Source organism: Colletes latitarsis, chromosome 3 (assembly GCF_051014445.1).
Source record: "Colletes latitarsis isolate SP2378_abdomen chromosome 3, iyColLati1, whole genome shotgun sequence".
Classification (NCBI taxonomy): Eukaryota; Metazoa; Arthropoda; class Insecta; order Hymenoptera; family Colletidae; genus Colletes; species Colletes latitarsis.
The window spans coordinates 32,358,913-32,382,438 of record NC_135136.1 but is presented as its reverse complement, the minus strand read 5'-3'; the positions used below and the strand labels follow the sequence as shown (position 1 = coordinate 32,382,438).

The window sequence follows — 23,526 nt, the reverse complement described above, 5'->3', positions numbered from 1 at the left end:
CGCTATCGTGTTCGGCGACTTCGAGAATATGGAAATAATAATTGCCGGGGTTATCAATGTTATTGTCTCTGCTATGAAATTTGCGGTCCTTGAATTTTTGATGCCGGTCAAAAGTACATCGACGCATGTTCGGAATGCGTGTGTGGCAGACGCGCGTCTGTTTACGACGATGAGCGACAACGGGTTAATGCAGCACATACAATGTCGTCTGACTCGTCGTGCAATTATCTTTATCGATTTATGATTCAAATTACCGCGTAAGACGATACATTATCGACCAGTTGTTTTTGCAAGACTTTGTAACCGGGAGGATAAGAGATATTTTCGCTATTAAAAATCGAGAAACACAATTTAGTTTAGGATGGGACGATCAACGGAAATACGCAGGCCCGTTTGGTGGCAGATCGACGTCGCAGACGTAGATTAAATGTTCTTTGTTTTGATTTTCAAACAATATACGTGTACGTGTGTCAGCAAAGTTATTTCGAGATTGCTGTATCGATCCACACGTAACGTTATCAACACGTGATGCACCGAGAACAAATTGTCTTATCGCGTTTCGCAAAGCTAACCATACTCGGCCGGCGCGTCGCTCAGATACGGCAGATTAAAAAAAAAAAAAAACAAAATCAAACTACGTAACGTTATCTTTCGTAACAATTATCGTGATTTCAATAAGAAGGTCGTCGAAAATTTGGTCGATAAGGATGGACGCGAGATCGACAATTTGTATTTCGGACGAGAAAATGTCCGATATCGATCGTGTTCGGTTTGGGCCTTGGGTCACGTGGTTCTGGGATCGATGGTTTCGCGCCTGAGACGGCTTTGAATCGCTCCCACCAGCGGCCCGCATGCCACACCGCGGCCCATCGCGAGAACCGAACAGGGCCGCGCATTATACGCGTAGAGTAACTTGCCAAGGAAACAACGCACGCTTGTACACGTCGCGATACAAACTGTTCGAACGATCCTCCTTATTTTCGTCCATTCGGAATTCCAACCGCGGGAACACGTACAGCACACGAGACAGCGCGGCGGGGGAATAGTGGGGGTGGCAGAGGGGTGCGTGGAACCGAGCAAGGATTCCGGTACGTGCACGTAACGCGATCATTGGTCCAGGGAATACACCCCGAGCGCCGCCAAGCATTGCCGCGTGAAATTCGCCGAGTGCATTGCGTACGCATCCATAGCGGCGTATCTATACGTAACGGACACCGATGATGCGCGAGTGAACGCACGCGGCTCGTTCAATTCTTACGGCCCTGCCGGGTTAGTATATCGCGGAATTTCGCGGTCGAACGAGTCAACGGCCTTATCGTCGCCAGCGTTTCACGTCACGGGGTCGAACTGTATTTCTCTCTTTCTGCTTGTTATCGTACACTCGCCGACAAGAAACGTTCCTCCAACGGATCGGGTTTAAAAACTCGATCGTTGGCGTTTGTCGGGGTTCGCTGCACCGAGGGACCGATCGACGATCGACGGTTTAAAAAAAAAAAAAGAATCGGGAAGCAGGAAAGAAGACAAAGAGGAAAAGAAGAGGGCGCCAGTACAGATATATCGGCGAGTGTGACTGGACGGAAAGACGTGGGCGATTCCCAAGTACCGGCCTCCCGGTCCGTCGTGTCGTTACGAGTGTGTCAGTGAGTGTGCGGAGGCGAACCTAACCTAGTCGTCGAGTGCGCACTATCGATCAAGGAGCCATCGGTTTGAAAGAGGACTATTTTTTTCACGTTATACCCATGCACGCGTAATCCCGCGATCAGTGAGAATACTTATCGTCTGTGAGAATCGTAAGTCTCGAGTTGCTTCGCCGACGTGCGTGCATCGAGCGTGAATTCAAAGAAGATAGTTCTTCGATATTCGGTTGGTGGGAAAGGGGGACCGTAAAAGCAGGAGTTTCGAAGAAACCGCGAAACGTAAACGAATAGGAGGAAGTTAACGGTGACGGCGATTCGAAATTAGGAAGTGATCGTGTCCGCGCATCGGAAACGATTCTATGCAGCAAGATGATGGAGACACAGAATTATTGGGAGGACAACTCCGCTCATTCTATGCAGGTGAAATACGAGAGGTGAGCACACACGATATTATTAGCGTTACAGAAATATCGTAAGATTTCTATTTCGCCGGGGAACGTTATTTTTCAAACGACTCGGAGTATCGAGCAGAAAAAAACAATGTACGATCCTCTTTCTGCACGTCTGTATTATTTTGGTCATGAATAGTTACGCGTAATTAAACGTTTGCACGCGACGTGAATCACCCGGTGCATTCTAGATTCTTTTTCAAGAGCAGACCAACGTTTCGTTCTGTCGGCCTTGCCGGGCGTTATTCGGTCTGATACCGTTCGAAAATATTTACATGGATCTATAGACTGCATCGAGGACGCTCGTTAAACAGAGTGAACCTGTTGCCGCGTGATTTGGATCCAGAGATGGACAAAATGCATTTTGAAAAGTATTCGGTAGCTTTCAATCTTGCTCCATCGTCTGATATAGAATACACGCGTACCTTGTAATTACGTGGTCAGTGAAAACCGAGTACGAGACTATATTCGACAAAAAAAAATTATTAAATAACAAAAAAGATCCGTATATTAGTATTTTACATTCAACCATCGAGAAAGTGTTCTAAGTATTTTGTAAACGGTTCCTAAAGTATTCGAGTTCCTAAAAATATCACACACACACACACGTGTTTTGTATTCATCCAGATATCATTTATTATATAATTAAATACAATTTGGTCGTCGCTTGTTCCGAGAATCGAACGTACGCAAGTGGTTTAGATATATTTCGATTACAAAATCGTTCGAACGCGTTCCACCCCCGCTTGCATCGTGCTTATGAAGTAATATCGCGACTGGCGAGGGTTCACGAAAATTTTCGATCGAACATGTGACCAGCGGATTATATAAGGCTGCCCCAGCGTGACACGCAGAAACACGTCTCGCCGTGTTACGCTTATGTAGACCGAAGGCAACCAATCTCGCCTAATTAAGCAATCATTCATGCACGGTTATTCCGTTTTGATTAATCGTCTCGCGTAGTATTGGTTCGTTGAATTTCTCCATGGTATTTATAACCCGGAATACGTTCCACTCGAAGCCGAGTTAGCGGCGATCCGACGATTCGCGAGAAAAATTTACGCGAATACGTTCCCCGGTATACGGAAAACTACAAGGTTTATTATCGTGAATAAACAGGTGCTCGAATTTGACGTCGCCCCTCACCCCCCCTCGCCTTGTGGTTCCAGCGATTCTTTCTCGAGTCGTGGCATCGATAATTGAAACTTCTATCGGGTGTTCGTGTTATCATTGTTTTAGAATTTGTTTTGCAAGTGATTGGTACAAGGAGAGAGAGAGAGAAAGGGAGAGTTGTCCCTCACCCCCCTGGCCATGTGGTTCCAGCGATTTTTTCTCGAGTCGAGGCATTGATAATTGAATTTCTACCGGGTGTTCGTGTTATCATTGTTTTAGAATTTTTTTTTGCAAGTAATTGGTACAAGGAGAGAGAGAGAGTTGACTTTCGACAAGAATTACGAAGTCTTAAATAAATTTTAGAAGCTTGCTGTAAATTTCGAGGATTAATTTATTAAAATACTTCTTAATTAACTTTTTACATACACGGTAGAGTTTCGTCTTTTGGGTTCAGTGGACTTTTTGAGCGTCGAATTTGTCACGAATTGAATTGTCTTTGAAATTTTTCGAAAATTTTATAACGAGTTCAACAGTGTTTTTCAACCTTCATTAGCTCTTGGTTAGTTCATTTATAGTACTATTACAATGTTTTAGTTCGTATCTGAAGTTCGCCTGTTTCTGAATTTCTTGTTTTGGGATCAGTGGACTTTTTGAGCGTCGAATTTGTCACGAGTTTTTTCAAATTTTATTTGTTTCGTGATTTTTATATTTTTTTTGAAAATTTTGTAACGAGTTGAACAGTGTACTATTGCAATGTTTTAGTTTGAAGTTGTGGTTTTTAGTTTTGTTTTTTTTTATACGTTTCTCGTGCCTTCCAAGAAATACCAGCATCTGCTGCGTCTGTGGAAGATCAGTACTTAAAACTTCCTTGGCAAGTGCGTTTCACCGGAGAGAATTTACGACGCGTTAAACTCGACGTTTGAACGCGAAGGGTTAACCACTTGCTATATCAATATCGTGTCATGCTCGTGGTCCATATTACTGGTTAATTATGACGAATACAAATCGCGTTCGTGATACAGACAATAATCCAAACACGACAAGAACTCGTAGAAAAATTAATTCTGTATTATCGTTTAATACTTGATGTTTTAACGAAACTAATTTTTGAAAATTTTTCGTAACGATTCCATTGGCTGTTGGTCCATATTACTGGTTAATTATGACGAATACAAATCGCGTTCGTGATACAGACAATAATCCAAACACGACAAGAACTCGTAGAAAAATTAATTCTGTATTATCGTTTAATACTTGATGTTTTAACGAAAATAATTTTTGAAAATTTTTCGTAACGATTCCATTGGCTGTTGGCCCATATTACTGGTTAATTATGACGAATACAAATCGCGTTCGTGATACAGACAATAATCCAAACACGACAAGAACTCATAGAAAACTTAATTCTGTATTATCGTTTAATACTTGATGTTTTAACGAAACTAATTTTTGAAAATTTTTCGTAACGATTCCATTGGCTGTTGGTCCATATTACTGGTTAATTATGACGAATACAAATCGCGTTCGTGATACAGACAATAATCCAAACACGACAAGAACTCGTAGAAAAATTAATTCTGTATTATCGTTTAATACTTGATGTTTTAATCAAAATAATTTTTGAAAATTTTTGGTAACGATTTTATTGGCTGTTGGTTACTATAATGACTAATTACCTAATGAGACGTACGATCGCAAAATTAAATTGTAAGGAGTTAACGAGCCGAAGAATCTCTGCGAAATTGTCGCGTTGGCCATTGGAGTAAAGAAACGTGTCAGCATTCGTGTCTGTGTAAGGATCGATGCTCCAGTATCAGTGCCCTCACTTTTCTTGGGTTAGCAAACCCTACAAAGAAGGGCCTGTGTCGCAGTTCGCTCGTCGGCGTTTCTGCTGCAATTTGTGGTACCTAAAACCACTCCAGTGACCTTACACTCTGCCTCTGACATTTAGAGTGCTTTCCTCGCGAATACCCTCGCGTCTTACGTAATTTTTTGGCGCTGAGTATCATTTCATTCCGTATCAATATTTAACTAAAAGTTAATTTGTTCTATTATTTAGTCATTTCTTTTTGGTACGTGCACTGTTATTTGCATAGGAGAATCTAAAATCACGAAAACATTATTTTACTGTGATGTGAATTTATTTTTTTTTAAACCAGAATATTTAATTAAAAATAAATTTGTTCTATTATTTAGTAATTTCTTTTTGATACGTACATTCCTAAATGTATTGGAGAATTTAAAATCACGAAAACATTATTTTACTGTGATGTGAATTTATTTTTTTTTAAACCAGAATATTTAATTAAAAATAAATTTGTTCTATTATTTAGTAATTTCTTTTTGGTACGTGCATTGCTAGTAAATATAGCTTATCTTTCTGGATTAGTTAAACTTTCTGAAAACTAACAAAAAAAGGTAGCTAAAGTTAGAATTCAGAAGACTGGATCCTGTGAAATAAAGGATTTAAAACTACTTAAAGATGCTGGAAACTAATACGTCAGCATCTGAACTGTGTTTATTTTTATAAACGAATATATTATAATATGGAAATATATCCTGTTCGAAAGAAGTCATGACAGAAAAGTGAGCTAAACGTGTACAAAGTTATTGAGAGATTAGTATTCCGGAGTAAATAATAATGGTTATAACAAGAAGGTGGAACGAGCTGCAAAATCTATTGGATCGAGCCGCGCGTTTGACACTAAGATAAGAAAAATTCTTATTCAGATAACAAATATCGAATATCGAATAAAAGATAAACAATTTTCGATCCGTTATTTGTGCGATAAAAATTACAATTTGAATTATACAATCCAATTATGCTTGACGTTAGATAACAGCTTATCGGAATAACTGCCCAATCAAATAGGTGTTTCAAATAAATTGTTGTAAACAGTTTCTATTAGTCATCTATTGTTTAAATAAATTTCTTATTTCGGTTTTGCAAGCTTCCTGTAAAGTATCATACTTAATTTTTTATTTATATATACAGGGTGTTCGGCCACACCTGGGAAAAATTGTAATGGTAGATTGTAGAGGCCAAAACAAGACAAAAATCAAGAATATCAATTTGTGGATGGAGGCTTCGTTAAAAAGTTATTAACGTTTAAAGTTCCGGTCGTATTGAATTTTTTTCTAGAAAGTGGGTAGGATTTCGGGGGTAGGTCTATTCATCAAAAATTATTGTAATTGACCCCCGCAACCAAAAATAATTTTTTTAGAACGATTTGAAAAATTTTTTTTTCGTCGAAAAATTTCAGCACCTACCCTTGTCGATTTTTCTTAAGAATGCGTTTTCGATTTTTATAAATTTTGTTTGACGCCCTACAGAAAAGTTGTCTAATACTTTTTTGTAGGTACCCATGAGCTCTACTTCAGAAAAAAGTTTCATTGAAATATATTCATAATTGTAGGAGTTATGGCTGTTTGAAAATTGGACCATTTTTATGGGGTTTTTCTCATTTTGCGGAGTCAAGGACCAACTTTTCGAATATTTTTGCGATTTGTACATATTCTCCACCAAAATACGCGTAGTTTGCTTTTTTAAACATTAAAATCGTCCAATCCGTTCAAAAGTTATGACGTTTTAAAGATTCACATGAAAATTCGGGCAGACATTTCTGGCCAGAAATGATATTTTCGGTAAAGAATTTTTTTCTCGAAAATGCGTAGGAATTCGGAGGTATGTCTAATAACCAAAAATGATTATAATTGACCCCTGCAACTAAAAATAATTTTTTTAAAAGGATTTGAAAAAATTTTTTTTTTATTTTTGTCATATTTTGACCTCCAGAATCTTCCATTCAAATTTTGTCCAGGGGTGGCCGAATATCCTCTGTAATCAACCCTTGCAATACTAATTTTAGATGTACTATCAATAGGGAAGATGTACTTTATACTCGCCAAATAAACACATATGATATCTGGGAATAAAGTTTTTTAAATTAAGCCAGATTTAAAATAATCAGTTTGATAAGTAATTTTTCTTGAATACAGAACTATTTAAAAAGTAATAAGTAACAAAATTATACGTTTGAAGTTTTAACAAATTCTTGCAATTTGACTTCCTTTGTAACGCGACCATAACCGAATCTACGATAATACTTTTGTGCTCGTATGCTTCACAGAGTACTAGAACTTTATCCCAAAAGAGTCAAATTTAAACCTCCATCATTTTGTGGATATTAAAAATCTTCGAATTATTAAATAATTAAACTCACTCAAGTTAAAATGGACGTATCCTTCCCACTATGCAAGCCTTTTATTTCAAAGTATGCTTGGAATAAATTTGCCAAAAATGCTTTTCGAATACAAACAACTATCCCTGATCGATCGTAATTATATTACACAATGAATTATAAGTTGCAACCGCGGCGCAGCGTAATTAATTTGTAATTGTTCGTCGATTACTTGCTCGTTGGTCGATTTCGCTAGTTGGTCGTGCCGATTAGCTGGCAAATTCTCGGAACGTTCCTCAAATCCCCGGCAAATTGATCGATTATTCGCGCCCGTTCAAGCGTACGAGTCGCCAATATCTATATACGTACTTAATTGACACCAATGTTCGACGATAGGAACGGGACCTTCGTCATCTATCTTATCTCTGGCACGGCCATGAATTTTTCGGCAATGTACGGTCCTTCGAGACGATACAAATGAACCATATCTATACACAGTGCTCGCGTTATTACGCTACAGAATTTTTCAAACAAACGAGCAACAGACAAAGTACGTATGAACGATTTCACTGCTCGTTTTCTTTTCAAAAGGAACTCCCAACGTCTCCAATAATGTGTATAATTCTCAAATATAAATTTTACAATCTATACAGGGTGTTTGGTCACCTCTGGGAAAAATTCTAATGGGAGATTCTAGAGGCCAAAATAAGACGAAAATCAAGAATACCAATTTGTTGATGAAGGCTTCCTTAAAAAATTATTAACGTTTGATGTTCCGCCAGTATTGAATTTTATTCTCGAAAGTGGGTAGGATTTCGGTAGTATGTCTATTGACCAAAAATGATTATAATTGTCCCCTGCAACCGAACATAATTTTTTCAGAACGATTTGAAACACATGGAATTTCAGGGGAGTCATTCATTCATGATCAAACATATTTTCGGTAACGAATTTTTTTCTTGAAACTGGGTAGGATTTCGGGGGTATATGTATTCACCAAAAGTTATTGCAATTGACCCTCGCAGTCGAAAATAATTTTTTCAGAACGATTGGAAACACATGAAATTTCAGGGGAATCTTTCATTCATGATCAGACATCATATTTTCGGTAACGAATTTTTTTCTCGAAACTGGGTAGGATTTTGGGGGTACGTGTATTCACCAAAAATCATTGCAATTGACCCCTGCAACCGAAAATAATTTTTTCAGAACGATTTGAAATTTTGTAATTTAATTTTTTAATAACATTTTAACGAAGCTTTAGTCAAGAAATTGATATTCTGTACATAGGGTGTTCGGCTATCTCTGGGAAAAATTTTAATGGGAGATTCTAGAAGCCAAAATAAGACGAAAATCAAGAATACCAATTTGTTTATGGAGGCTTCGTTAAAAAGTTATTAACAATTAAATTCAAATATTTCAAATCGTTCTGGAAAAATTATTTTCGGTTGCGGGGGTCAATTACAATCATTTTTGGTGAATACACATACTTCCGAAATCCTACTCACTTTCGAGAAAAAAATTCGAGTAAGTGCTGAAAGTTTTGGATGAAAAAAAAGACTTTCGAATCGTCTTGGAAAAATTATTTTTAGTTGCAGGGGTCAATTGCAAGCATTTTTGGTCAATAGACATACCCCCGAAATCCTACTCAGTTTCGAGAAAAAAATTCCTTACCGAAAATATAATTTCTGGCCAGAAATGATAGTCCAAAATTTCATGCGTATCTTTAAAACACCATAACTTCTGAACGGATTGGACGATTTTAATGTTCAAAAAGCCAAACGCCGCGTATTTTAGTGTAGAATATGTAGCAATTGCAAAAATATTTGAAAAGTTGGTCCTTGACCCCGCAAAATGAGAAAACCCCCATAAAACTGGTCCAATTTTCAAACAGCCATAACTCCTACAATTGTGAATATATTTCAATGAAACTTTTTTCTGAAGTAGAGCTCATGGGTACCTACAAATAAGTATTAGACAACTTTTCTGTAGGGTGTCAAACAAAATTACTAAAAATGAAAAACGAATTTTTAAGAAAAATCGACAGGGGGTAGGTGCCTAAATTTTTCGACAAAAAAAAAAATTTTTAATTAATTCTGAAAAAATTATTTTCGGTTGCGGGGATCAATTACAATCATTTTTGGTCATTACACATACCCCCGAAATCCTACCCAGTTTCAAGAAAAAAATTCGTTACCGAAAATATGTTTGACCATGAATGAATGACTCCCCTGCAATTCCATGTGTTTCAAATCGTTCTGAAAAAATTATTTTCGATTGCAGGGGACAATTATAATCATTTTTGGTCAATAGACATACTATCGAAATCCTACCCACTTTCGAGAAAAAAATTCAGTACGAGCGGAACTTTAAACGTTAATAACTGTTTAACAAAGTCTTCATCAACAAATTGGTATTCTTGATTTTCGTCTTATTTTGGCTTCTAGAGTCTCCCATTAAAATTTTTCCCAGAGATAGCCAAACACCCTGTATATAGGAACCACATTTGCAGATTTCGACTTTTAGAGTCTTCCACTCCTCATAAGACTAAAATGTTATATAACAAAAAATCCATAAATGCGTTAAGAAGTTATAACAAAAATGTGAACTGTGAAACTCGGTTGAGATTCGGGACATTAAAATAATCATTAATATTATCGTAGTTTCGGTTATGGTCGCGTTATGAAGGAAGGCTCTCACCTAAGATAAAGTTAATCGAAACATTGGTGTCCGTCTTATCTTTTCCACCATTCTGAAATATGTGATTTCGAGAAAAAACGCGTTCGATTGGTATCAGCTTGATTGTAATTAAAAACACAATTTTACGCGAGAATATTATCCTCTTACTTTTCCATCCATCCAAAAAAAAAAGAAGAAAAAACGCTTTATTTCAAGTTTTTACAGTGGTCGCACCCCTTAATTCTGACAATTCTAATTGTCTGAAAGACAATTCGAAGGGCTTGGCGCGGCAGAGTCGACGCGTTAAGTAATAAAATAAGTTTCAGGCGATTATGAAATTACGCCTTGGCTTTTATTGGATTATACGGAACGCTCGAAGGACGCGGTTTTTCAAGGAAACGTGGCACGAGCATGTCACATTCATATTCGTGGCTTCTATTGTCAAGGGGAATGACGTTTACACGCATTCAGGTTGTTCGTTGAGAAGCAGCGAGTGACTCTCACGAGTCTGTCAGCACGTTGGCTCATAAAACAGTAGCGAGAGATCGAGAATAGACTGGAGACACGTTGTGTACAGGGTGATTCCAGGTACTGGGACGATCTCTCTTCTCGGTTATGACGGGTTGAATTATTAGGGTAGAGTGATTCGACGTACAAACGGGACAGACTTGTTGTAAAATCGGTTCCTTCGAGAAGGGGGAGACTTTTCTGGGATTAATCGAACGATAATGAACGATAAGATCGAAATTGGCGAGTTTGTTAGCCGGAGAATATCGTGACTTATTAAGTTGGTTTATCTTATTGTGACTGTACTTTCTACGCTGATGCAACATTGAACGGAGCTGTAACATTTTTTATTGCATACATCGATTCTTATCGTTATCCTGTGTACAGGAATATTAAGATAAGAATATGGAAATGGGAGTAGCGTATAAGACTGGGAAACGAAGTATGTTTAACAAACACTTGCAACTCACGTGCTCTTTATCTATTAAAGAAATGTGCAGGCCATAAAAGTTATCGAAATTTTGACGAAATTTTTAATTCGCGATATCAACGTGGGATTTGTCGAGCATCTTGTATTTTCAAAAATATCTCCAACCCTACTGATGGTAGAATGTTTTTGATACTGTAATATTGGATCTATATTGGGGCCATATAAAAAATCGTAAAATAAATCGATGTATACAGTAGAGTTTTTCGAATGTTTACTTGGATGAATTCTTACACAAAATTGTACAACAATTAAACGAACCTCAATTGCACGCGTATTAGATTATTAATAATAACAAGAATGCACATATAGACTAGTTAAATGGTCCAAAGTTTAATTATCGATAAAATTGTCCAAGTGTATGGAAATACAAAAAGTAGTTAAATCTTAAAACGTATAATTTTGTTATTTATTTGTTTTTTAATAGTTCTGTGTTCAAGAAAAATTACTTATGAAACTGATTATTTTAATTCTGATTTTATTTCAAAAACTTTATTCTCAGATATCATATGTGTTTATTTGGCGAGTATAAAGTACATTCCCGCTATTGGTAGTCCATCTAAAATTAGTATTGCAAGGGTTGATTATATGTATATGGGAACCATTTGCAGATTTCGAACATATCTGGAAAAATTTGATTTTTAAAGTCTTATACTCCTCATATACAAGGTACACATACAGTAAAACTAAGGCTAAAGTGTTATATAACAAAAAATCCATAAATGCTTTATTAAGAAGTTATAACAAAAATATGAACTGTGAAACTCGGTTGGAATTCAGGACATTAAAACAATTAATAATAAAATAAAATCAATTTTTTGCAAGTATTCGATATCGTTAGTTTTTTTGCACTTTATGGAACATAAACTTGAACAATAGTTCACAATTTTATGATAAGAAAAAGCTTATGAAGAAAGAATACTTTAGCACCCAAGATACGTGATAGAAACTAAACTCTGATAAAGAAATGTTTAAGTTGTCCACATAATTCTACGTTAACAATATTTTTTCGTGCCTCGACTAGCAATTGCTCTCTTTAAATTTTAGTAAATTTGTTTGTTCAATAAATAAAAAAACATCAGATTTCATATTTTCGTCATAACTTCTTAACAAAGCATTTATGAATATGAAGCCTGTATAGGAGGCGCTTCATTAAGGTGCTAAAAGAACTAATTCCCAAGATTAGACGTTAAAGCAAGTTTAACTAGTAAAAATAAATTATTTAAATTATAAGAAATTATGTATATGCTAGTTTCCCAGTTGTCTAGAAACAGTTTTGGTCTAGTCAACTTGTCTGGACAAAATGGCGTTCTCTTCGACTAGATTCAAAATGACGTCCAAGATGGCGAACATAACCCCAAGGAGAGATCGTCTTAGTTCGTAGAATCGCCCTGTAGTTTCCAATTGTCTAGAAACAAATTTTGTCAAGGCGTTAAAGGATCTGGGAAAAATGGCGTTCTTTTCGACTAGATCCAAAATGACGTCCAAGATGGCGAACATAACCCCAAGGAGAGATCGTCTTAGTTCGTAGAATCGCCCTGTAGTTTTCAATTGTCTAGAAACAAATTTTGTCAAGGCGTTAAAGGATCTGGGAAAAATGGCGTTCTCTTCGACTAGATCCAAAATGATGTCCAAGATGGCGAACATAACCCCAAGGAGAGATCGTCTTAGTTCGTAGAATCGCCCTGTAGTTTCCAATTGTCTAGAAACAAATTTTTTCAAGGCGTTAAGGGATCCGGGCAAAATGGCGTTCTCTTCGACTAGATCCAAAATGATGTCCAAGATGGCGAACATAACCCCAAGGAGAGATCGTCTTAGTTCGTAGAATCGCCCTATAGTTTCCAATTGTCTAGAAACAAATTTTTTCAAGGCGTTAAGGGATCTGGGCAAAATGGCGTTCTCTTCGACTAGATCCAAAATGACGTCCAAGATGGCGAACATAACCCCAAGGAGAGATCATCTTAGTTCGTAGAATCGCCCTGTTTTTTTGGTTTAGTTAACGCGTTAAGGGATCTGGGCAAAATGACGTCCAAGATGGCGGACCAGCCCCGAGGAGAGATCGTCCCAGTTCGTAGAATCGCCCTGTAGATCGAAGGCCGCGGCGATGGCGCTCGCAGCAACCGGGCAATTTCTTCGGGGCACGCTATAGAACACGGTTTCGCATCTTGGCCGCTTGAACCGTCGCATCGGCCATTGACACCGGAGATCGATCCGCATGGATTCATTTGAGCACCGTCCGTACAGCGCGCGAACGTGTACGCGCGTACGTTGGTGCGCGAGATCGCACGACAACGATTTAACTTGGAAATCGAACGACTCCTTTCCTCGTTTTATTTCTTTTTCTTATTTTATCCAGCACCACAGCGGTGCTGCACCGATTCCTTCGCCCGCGAACCGAGCTCTGGAACAGGTACAGTCGGCGACACGAATAAACGGATCGATGATCGTTTCGCTCCGCGCTCGAAAGGGACCGCGATGAAATCATCGTTTCGAATCCGTTGGAAATAATGGCCGTTGCGTTATCGAATGCTTGTTGCTTCGTGGGTTGTCCAATTTTAGATAATGACGCGTTTCTATAAATACGAGAAACCGCGCGACATCGCGCGAGGACTCGATCCAATTAATCGACGGTCCGAAACGCTAATAACCCAGTGTACGGTACTTTTTTTTCTCTCGATCCGGCGTTGCGACCGTGACACACGGCGAGCACTGTGACAACGACAATTTCGGTGTCACGGAAGATTACTGTAATTGACGCAATCGGAATAAGCGAACGCGTCACGGGAGACACAAATGTTTTCGTGGACGTTGCACGTGGGCGAGTATGACGCTTTTGTTAAATATCCAGCGTGCCGACGATTTCGGAAACGCAAACTCATGTTTTTAGAAGCACTGTTACTTTGACATTTGCTTTCTAGCTGAATCATCCAACGTCTCCGAGGCTGAGAAATATTTTACTATGGTTTCGAATATTTATCGTTCGATGTATTGAAGTGGAAAGACATGGGTCAGCATCTCGGTTATTATCTATCCTATCAAAAATCTTTATGGGGCAAAAAAGTTCCCAAATTTGATTTTCAACAAGTTTTGTTACACATATTTTCATGTTAGATTAACTGTTTATGAGTTATCGTATAGTTATTGTTAGTACTCTTCTGCAATCCTTTTTATTTTGTGTGTATTAAAGGTGGAAAAACCTGGGTCGATATCTCGGTTACTATCTGTTCTATCCAAAATCTTTATGGGGCAAAAAAGTTCCCAAATTTGATTTTCAACAAGTTTTGTTACGCACATTTTCTTGTCAGAGTAACTGTTTTTGATTTATCGTATAATTATTGTTAGTACTCTTCTGCAATTCTTTTTATTTTGTGTGTATTAAAGGTGGAAAGATCTGGGTAAATATCTCGCTTACTATCAATCCTATCAAAAATCTTTATGGAGTAAAAAAGTTTCTAAATTTGATTTTCAACAAGTTTTGTTACACACATTTTCTTGTCAGAGTAATACTGTATGAGTTATCATATAGTTATTGTTAGTACTCTCTTGCAACTCTTTTTATCTGGTTTATATCAAAGGCAAAAAGAGTTGGACTAATATCTCAGTTACTATTCATCCTATCAAAAATCTGTGTAGGATAAAAAAGTTTCCAAATTTGATTTCCAACAAGTTTTGTTACACATATTTTGCTGCAAAATCAACCGCAAGTGTGATATCGTACATTTATCATTGGCACTTTTCGAGATGAATTTTATGATGTGTAGCTTAGATTTTGAAGGAGGTTACGTTTTTTCCCGTAACGTAGCAAATAAAGAAAGATTGAGTGGCTGGTTATTTATGCAAATTCGACATTTGTTGACCGTTTTATCGCTCGTATTAGTCGAATTGTTCGTGAATTTTTTTTTTACGAAATTTAACCAAGATGAAAGTTCTTACCTCCGTAATTTTGGTTTAAACAAGTATGTTTTGATAAACGAGACAGGAGAATCGTTCTTCGGAAGAACTCTCGCGTTACCAGTATTTATTTTTCCACTTCTGGCAATGATAGTCAAGTTGCTTGAATTTGTCACGAAACTACTCAACACGTCTGAATAAGATCTCGAGGGTCCTTTTTACCTCTTCGTACGAGTAAAACAGGTGCCCACGCGTTCCGTCGATTTTGGGAAACGAATGGAAGTGGCGTGGCGCCAAGCCTAATTTATATATTGGATAAATTAAGACAGCAAGGTCCTACTTCACAATACTATACAAAGTATACAACGTTATATAAAAAAAAATTAAATTTATGACGACAGCTTATTTCAAATTATTTTTTTCACTGTTTTCTACAGTTTTGATAGGGGTTCTTTTTGTCATTTGCATTCTTCATGTTTAGTGTCCGTAAATAAAGATGACTGATTATATTATTAAAGTTATCTAAAACGAACGATCCTTCGAGGTAACAACAATAGCCCACCATTGTCATTTACGTCTCCAAAATCGATGTTCAATAATTCATCTTGGTTTAACAATAATACTAATTTAAGAAGGAGAACCTGTCTATGCAAACGCGGAAGTCGAAGGTCGTTTGTGCTAATGTTTCGTACATTATTAGATATCGTTGCTCGAAATGCATATTATTTCATCCAGATTGGATGGGTTCCAAAATGAATGGGCGGAGGATCATTTTACAAAGAGCTAGCCAACGAGTCAGGTAAACAATATCTCGATGATATGGAAATTGACCGTATTGCAAAAGCATGCTACAATGTCGCAGAAAATGTAAACAAGTGACAATAAAATTGTGACAAAACATGAACTGCTTGGAAGAGGTGAATAATAACTTATCTACTGTAATCATTCTACAGAATCCATTCAATCTAAATAAAAATTATTGTTAAATCAAAATTTGGTAAAAAAAATTGCTATGCTCTTTTCAGATTTCTAACAAGGGAATACTGTGATTATATTTTGCATGCTCAATTTCAAAGGTTGTTTTCCAAACAAAGGTACACAAATAAAAATTTCAAATCATTCTAAAAAAATTATTCTCTGTTGCGAGGGTCAATTACAATCATTTATGGTCATTACACATACCCCAAAAATCCTATGCATTTTCGAGAAAAAAATTCCCTACCGAAAATCTAATTAGGTGCCCTTTCGACGAAAAAAAAAATTTCAATTCGTTCTGGAAAAATTATTTCCGGTTGCGGGGGTCAATTACAATCATTTTTGGTGAATACACATACCCCCGAAATCCTACCCATTTTCGAGAAAAAAATTCAGCACGGTTGGAACTTTAAACATTAATAATTTTTTAACGAAGATTCCATCAACAAATTGGTATTCTTGATTTTCGTTTTATTTTGGCCTCTAGAATCTCACATTAGAATTTTTCCCTGTGGTGGCCAAATTTCCCAGTATCCCAGTCGTCTAAGGCAGGGGCTGCTAGAAATCCTCACTGATGATGAGTCCACTATCAATATCATTTAATTTCTCAGAGAATATTGTAATTACATTTTGCATGCTTAATTTCAAAGATCATTTTCCAAACGAAAGCAACCAAGTCTTGAACTCGGGGCTTTCCCTCGGCCCTGGAGGCAACCTGGCGTCTTTCTGGGGTTGAACCAAAGTTGCGAACGCGGAGGCATTGCTTCTCATTCGACCCTCGTACTATTCGAGAATGGCTGCCGCCTACGGTTTCTCGTTTCCAAGGTTCGCTCGAAGCTTCGCTCGTTGCACAGCCACGTGCTGCGCCTCTCTGCTTTCGGTCACGTAGGCAAGCATACTCGCTCTTTCTCTCTCTGTTGAATTCGCAAACACACGCCGCGTTGTTATCGATTGGTTTGTTAAGACGTCTGCAGGTGTTCTCTATTAATCGAAGAATATTGCAGCCGCACGCGCGCTCACGTTTATCTCTATTTTTTTTTTTTTACGTCATTCTCTCTGTAACACGTGTTTTCCCGTATAGAGAGGATCCGTAACGATTGGGGAAAAGTACATTTCACTCTGTGCGTTTCACGGTAAAGCACCTGCATCCACGGAACAATAGAAGCGCTCGTTATGTATGGAGGTCGACGCGGAGGAGAAGGGAATTGCATCGATCAGCGATAAATTATGGCCGCACGAGGTACTCTCGGCGTCAATCCGGCCGACAATGACCGCCGTGTTGCATTGAACGCAATAAGTGTTTCCCTCTCGCTCTTTCTCGAACGACGCGCGAACCCAGGCTCTCGATCTCGTGATTCTTTTTTTTTTCCTCCGTCTTGACACAGATATTTTCCCCGTTCGCGTTTCTACTTTATCGCGAATCGAAGGTCCTTCGACACGCTCCTCGAACATTTCAGTCATTCCGCGAACCAGTCCCGATCTCCTTTCCGTTTTGATGCGCCTTCGTTCTGGAACGCCGTCTCTGCGAATCGCGTACACGCGATATTGGAAATTGCTTTGGAAATCCTACCGGTTCTACGACACGCCGTTTCCTTACGGCATTCCTTTCGATCTGGCATTCCTAGATTTTTTAAACCCGTGGTAGGTAAACTTCGTTGCGTTCAAATTGCACAGCTTTTGAATGGTACCGTTATGGAATCGAGCATTCTATATTTCAGTCGGATTAAATTAAACTGGATAGCGAAACTGTCTATTTTGTTTGTAATTTTTTTTCTTTCCGAGAAAGTAAAACTGAGAAAAGTACAAACGTGAAAATAAAAATTATAGAGCATCTCGTTCTCGAAGCCAAACGCATACGCGTAGAATAATTGTAAAAGAATGGTACGAGCGGCGACCGTGTATTTTTCCTTTCACGAAATCGCGGGTTAATGATAAGTCGTGTCGTCATCGGCGCGAATTCATTATTTCATGACGCGTTCGAAACTTTTCCACTCTGCGGTCTCTTTTTTCGCGCCTTAAGAAGCATGCCAAATTCACTCGTCCTTTATTTCTGCCACGGATGATACCGCGTATGCGACAAACAAATCTCAAGAACTCCCGCGAGGCTGTGCCAAGCAGCGTCTGACCATGACATCCGTTTCTACTGTGAAAATCGCGCTGATCGCCAGTCACGTGAATTTTACACCCCTTAACGAACACTAAATGCATCGTGAGTGTTCAATGAAAGACTAATTACATACAATTTTCATATAGAATTGAATGAAACGTTTAGTAATATTATTAATAAAAAAATTCAATTTTTACTGTGCATACTAAAGGAAACTTTGTTTCAAACTAATATTCAATTTGTTCAATACAATCAAGTAGTTTGCAAGGTTCACTAAAAGACTAATTACGTACAATTTTTATACAGAATTGAATGAAACGTTTTAATACAAAAATTCAACTTTCTCTGTACATATTAAAGGAAACTTTGTTTCAAACTAATATTCAATTTGTTCAATACAATCAAGTAGTTTGCAAGGTTCACTAAAAGACTAATTACGTACAATTTTTATACAGAATTGAATGAAACGTTTTAATACAAAAATTCAACTTTCTCTGTACATATTAAAGGAAACTTTGTTTCAAACTAATATTCAATTTGTTCAATACAATCAAGTAGTTTGCAAGCAAGGTTCCCTACCAGACTAATTACACACATTTCTTATACAGGATTGAACAAAACGTAATACTATCAATAAAAAAATTCAACTTTCACCATACATACTAAAGAAAACTTTGAAACTAATATTCAGTTTCAGAATAAATTGCCTCGGGAAATTGCTTTGGATTAGAAACTATTGCGATCCATTTTTAAAAAATCCAATTGCATTTTACGCAAGCTTCACGGTCATCGAAAACAAAAATTATCACGCGATAGATTTGCATGTGTCCAACGTCGCGAAAGAATGAACACCAACGTGTCGATATCTTTAAATCAAGTGGAAATCTTCGAGCATCGTTATTCTCGTAAACGAGGAGCGGGGGAAGTTGAAATTTATCAAAGTCGAGAGACGTTTGGAACGATCGGATCCAACGATCGCGACGGGGCTTTCGCGTATCTGGTCACGCGTTGATAACCGGGCGTAACGACTTCCGGTTCCTCGAGGAGTTACGAAACGCGTATAGTTATCGATCCGAGCGCGTCGATCGAGGAATTTCCCATTGAGACACGTTGCACGGGGGACCTCTCATGTACACACACCTTTCGTCATGATCCGGCGTCTGCAATGGCGGAGATAATGGTTTCGGGCTGCGGAGAAACCGGCGGAAAATTTCGACGATAAAGATGGTACGTGCCGCGATAAAGTGTTCCAGCCGCTGTGGCGCGCGATCCAATTTCTTTCGACGCTTACGAAAATTCCGTTCCGCTAACGACGCGTCCGTTGATTGGTTTTTATTGGCGATAGCCAGGCCCCGTGGCCTGCGTAATTCCGTGGACGTGCCTCGAGGGACGTTCAGTGTCGTTGGAGAAAAAGTGAGAGTTACCTTGGTCGTTCCACACGGCAACCGTGTGTGTATGTTCGTACGAGAGCGCGTGAGCGTCGAGAGCGGCTTCTGCGACCGATGAATGCGCGTGCACGTGTGTGAGTGGGCGTGGAAAATAGTACAGCGATTTTATTAGTAGCGGGAAGGAGGATGATTCATTGCGGAAAACTTCGAATTGTTTAAACGTAGGAGAGCGTGGCGAGATGAACGCTCGCGTTGCTCAGTTTGACGATGTTCGATGACGATTCTTCTCGATCGTTCGCGTTGTCGATCGTTGCAAACGCTCGTGATACTTCTATTGAGTTACTGTAGGGATACTTTGGCCATTAAATATGCTTTTCTTCTCCAAAAATTGTAATGGGAGATTCTAGAGACCAAAATAGGATGAAAATCAAGAATACCAATTTGTTGATGGAGGCTTCGTTAAAAAGTTATTGACGTTTAAAGTTCCGCCAGTATTGAATTTTTTTCTCGAAAGTGGGTAGGATTTCGGGGGTATGTCTATTGATCAAAAGTGATTATAATTGACCCCTGCAACCGAAAATAATTTTTTCAGAACGATTTGAAACACATGAAATTTCAGGGGAATCATTCATTCATGATCAGACGTTATGTTTTCGGTAAGGAATTTTTTTCTCGAAACTGGGTAGGATTTTGGGGGTATGTGTATTCACCAAAAATTATTGTAATTGACCCCCGCAACCGAAAATAATTTTTCCAGAATAATTTGAAAAATTTTTTAATAACTCTTTAATAAAGCCTTAGTTAAGAAATTGATATTCTTGATTTTCATTTTATTTTGGCCTCCAGAATCCATTAAAATTTTTCCCAGGGGTGATTGAACACCCTGTATTAGAAGAAAATAATCAAAATAAAATACATGTGTAATGGATCACGTTTGACGCGTATGAATCGAGATAGATTTTAGGATTGACCACTCTGGATTTCATCGCCAATCGACACTATAGATTGTTAATACGAATGGCCGTGGGCCATTCAAACTATCAGTTTTTATTTTCAAAAATTAAGAACGCAGATAGTCTGTGCATTATTATTTTATGATAATGTACGTGTCGGCCTTTGGTTCGTTCACATGTAGCTAATTATTTTGATAATTAACTACATGTGAAAGTTAACGAGGTTTAATAACAGTGAACATTTGATTTTTCCATTAATTATCTTAAAGAGAAAGATTAAGTCTATTACTGTTTCGTGATCCCGTCAATGTCGACGCGTGTAATATCGAAACAGTCATAACATAAATAGAACATAGTGTATTTTATATAGGTTTTAACTGTCTGCGTTTTGAATTTGCTTTTACAACTCGCGAGCATTAGAATTTTATTTTGTCTACAACACCAATCCACTGTCTAGCTTTTATTGACGTCGTGAAATCTCTATTCGAAACAGAAAGCTTCCTAACAAAATTCTTTGTTGATACTTCGAGTGTTTACAAAAACTTTAACACGTGCTTTGCATAAAATTGAAATAGTATTCGAGTCATGCTTTATTAACATTGTAAAATATTATCGAAATACACGTGTTTTGCACAATTATCTTCGTCACAATGGCGATACTTGTGTGCTTCGAGGAGAGTGACGAGTCAACAATGACTTCTGTACAGTACTCACAAAGGGTGCTTCTTCAATTATTCATTTGTTTGACCATGTAGATACATAGTTTCAAGTATTTACATGTAATCCATACATTCTAAAGCATACGTTCAATATTTTGTATGCTGTTGTAAAATGAAAACTATCCCCATGTGTGAAAATGATCTCCAGTGACGAGTCAACAGTGACTCTAGCACGATACTCACAAAGGGTGCTTCTTCAGTTATCCATTTGTTTGACCATGTAGATACATAGTTTCAAGTATTTACATGTAATCTATACATTTTAAAGCATACGTTCAATATTTTGTTTGCTGTTGTAAAATGAAAACTATCCCCATGCGTGAAAATAATCTCCAGTGACTCTAGCACAGTACTCACAAAGGGTGTTTCTTCAATTATTCATTTGTTTGACCATGTAGATACATAGTTTCAAGTATTTACATGTAATCCATACATTCTAAAGCACACATTCACCGTTTTGAATACCTTTGTAAAATGAAAACTATCCCCATGCGTGAAAATGATCCTCTCCATTTTCGGGGTGATATTAACACTAGATTTACGTTGCCATCAATTTGACGGATGCCAGATTCCATATTTAAAATTTCAGAACACGTAAATATTATTTTTTAGCCACTTACGTTGCACATGATTGATGCATTGGCATGAATACATATTCTAATTAAAAGAAAACTCGTATTTTAAGGTAATCGTCAACATGAAAGGTATCAATAAATATACGTGCTATCTGTGCCTGTAAATCTAGTGTTAACCACGTCGATCAGTTTTCTAAGGAATTCTAGAAGTCACCCAACAAAACGGTGGTCGATGGTCGCTAACGCGTGACTTTTCTTTCACCGATTCGACGTTTTCGCCTTTTTAACCACGGTCGGAGCGAGTCAAGGTTTCGGCTCGCGGCTACGCGAAATCGGGGTCACCGCGGACAGATTTAACCGCGCCAGTGAAACTATTTGTAGGATTATTAAATGCACTCCGTGGCCGTTGCTCGCTGGGACAACGAGCCTGTGTTCCGCGCCCGTGGCGGATGAAATCGTTTCTCGCAGTCCCTCTCCGTTATTTATTAATCTTCGATTCGCCGTCTGGCACTTCCCGCGAGTATTTAGAACGAGAAACGCGTTTGCCAATGTCGTTCGTCGACGCGGGACACGCGACGGGAATCGTGGGCGCGAAAGGGCGTAGAATCGCGCGGGAAAATAACGACCCGGATTCCATTTCTATCGACGAACGCTCGTCGACTCGGATCGCCGGGTTACTTTGAGAAAAAAGGAATCGATCGTTGCGCAACGCGACGCATTCCGAATGTTCTTTGTCTCGCAGAATAAAATGTGTAACAAAAGACGTGGCAGTATGCAAACGCTTTGCAACTTTCACTCGCGAAGAGACGCGGAATCGAGCCATTTAATCCGCCACGCTCGCGAAATACGCCGTGTGTCCGGGTACTCGTAACTCACGACGAGATCGAACCTCGCGGAAATTTTTGTTTCCTCGTCGCGAGGGATTTGGTTCGCTAGGAAACGCGTCAGTTCCGCGTCAAGGAGTCCTACACCCAAGGAAGGACTCGCAACTTTTTACTAGCCGGAAAAGTGGATTTGCTCGAGCACCGGTAACGTTCGAGCGCCTCGAACCAAGACAAATTGTCGGACTAAACGAGTCTATTATCGGAACACATTTGCCTCTCTATTAGATCGTAGCATTATTTGTTACTAGCTTTGCTGAGTCGAAGCTTTCAAATTGTCTAAGAAAACGAAACATTGTTTTTAGGCAATTGGAAAGTGGTATATTCGCTGTTTGTCGTTGAATTTATTTTTTACAATTTAAGAGTGTTATTTAGATTTATTTTCTTTAACGTGTAATCTTGAGAATTGATTATTTTAGCTGCTTACGTTGCAGATCTGTGGCGACGCTTCCGGGCGCTCGCCGGCAGAGGGCTACGCTCAACTTGTCTCTCTCACAAGTACTCGAGCAATCATCCATTCGTATATACAGGGTGTTCAGTCGTTTCTGGGAAAAATTTTAATGGGTGATTCTAGAATTTGTTGATTGTGGTTTCGTTTAACTTAATTTTAGTTACTCAGAAATCTGTGAGGCTGTCGATATGTTACTAAGTAGAGTTTCTCATGCTGAAAGAGAACCACTACCACATGCACGCAGTCTCTCGAATGCAAATTTGTCTCTCCCCTTTCGGTGTTTTGTATTGCTCGATATTTTTAGATACCACGCGTTCAAAATTATGAAACGTACGAATGTCGACCTCTGTATCGCTTTATATCCCAGAAATGGTTTATCGGGAAATCAAGAAAACTGGCAAAATTATCCGGCACCCGGTTATCCGAATAACTATAATAGAAGATGGAAAAATTTTTCGGCGAAAATGAAACGTTTCAAATGATTCTGGAAAAATTATTTTTGGTTGCGGGGATCAATTACAATCATTTTTGGT

At 38.3% G+C, this 23,526-nt stretch overlaps 1 protein-coding gene across 2 annotated transcripts in view; it reads left to right on the top strand.

Moving 5' to 3' along the window:
- Window positions 1–819: 819 nt before the first annotated feature.
- The window catches only part of Cwo (transcription factor cwo), a 94,804-nt gene continuing 72,097 nt past the window's right edge, over window positions 820–23,526 (top strand). The window contains exon 1 of one of the 2 annotated variants that reach the window (XM_076762232.1): window positions 820–2,071. In XM_076762232.1, the coding sequence (XP_076618347.1) occupies window positions 2,007–2,071 (65 nt within the window). In that variant the 5' untranslated portion in view covers window positions 820–2,006. The remainder of the gene's footprint in view (window positions 2,072–23,526) is intronic. The other variant, XM_076762234.1, reaches the window with a different exon arrangement.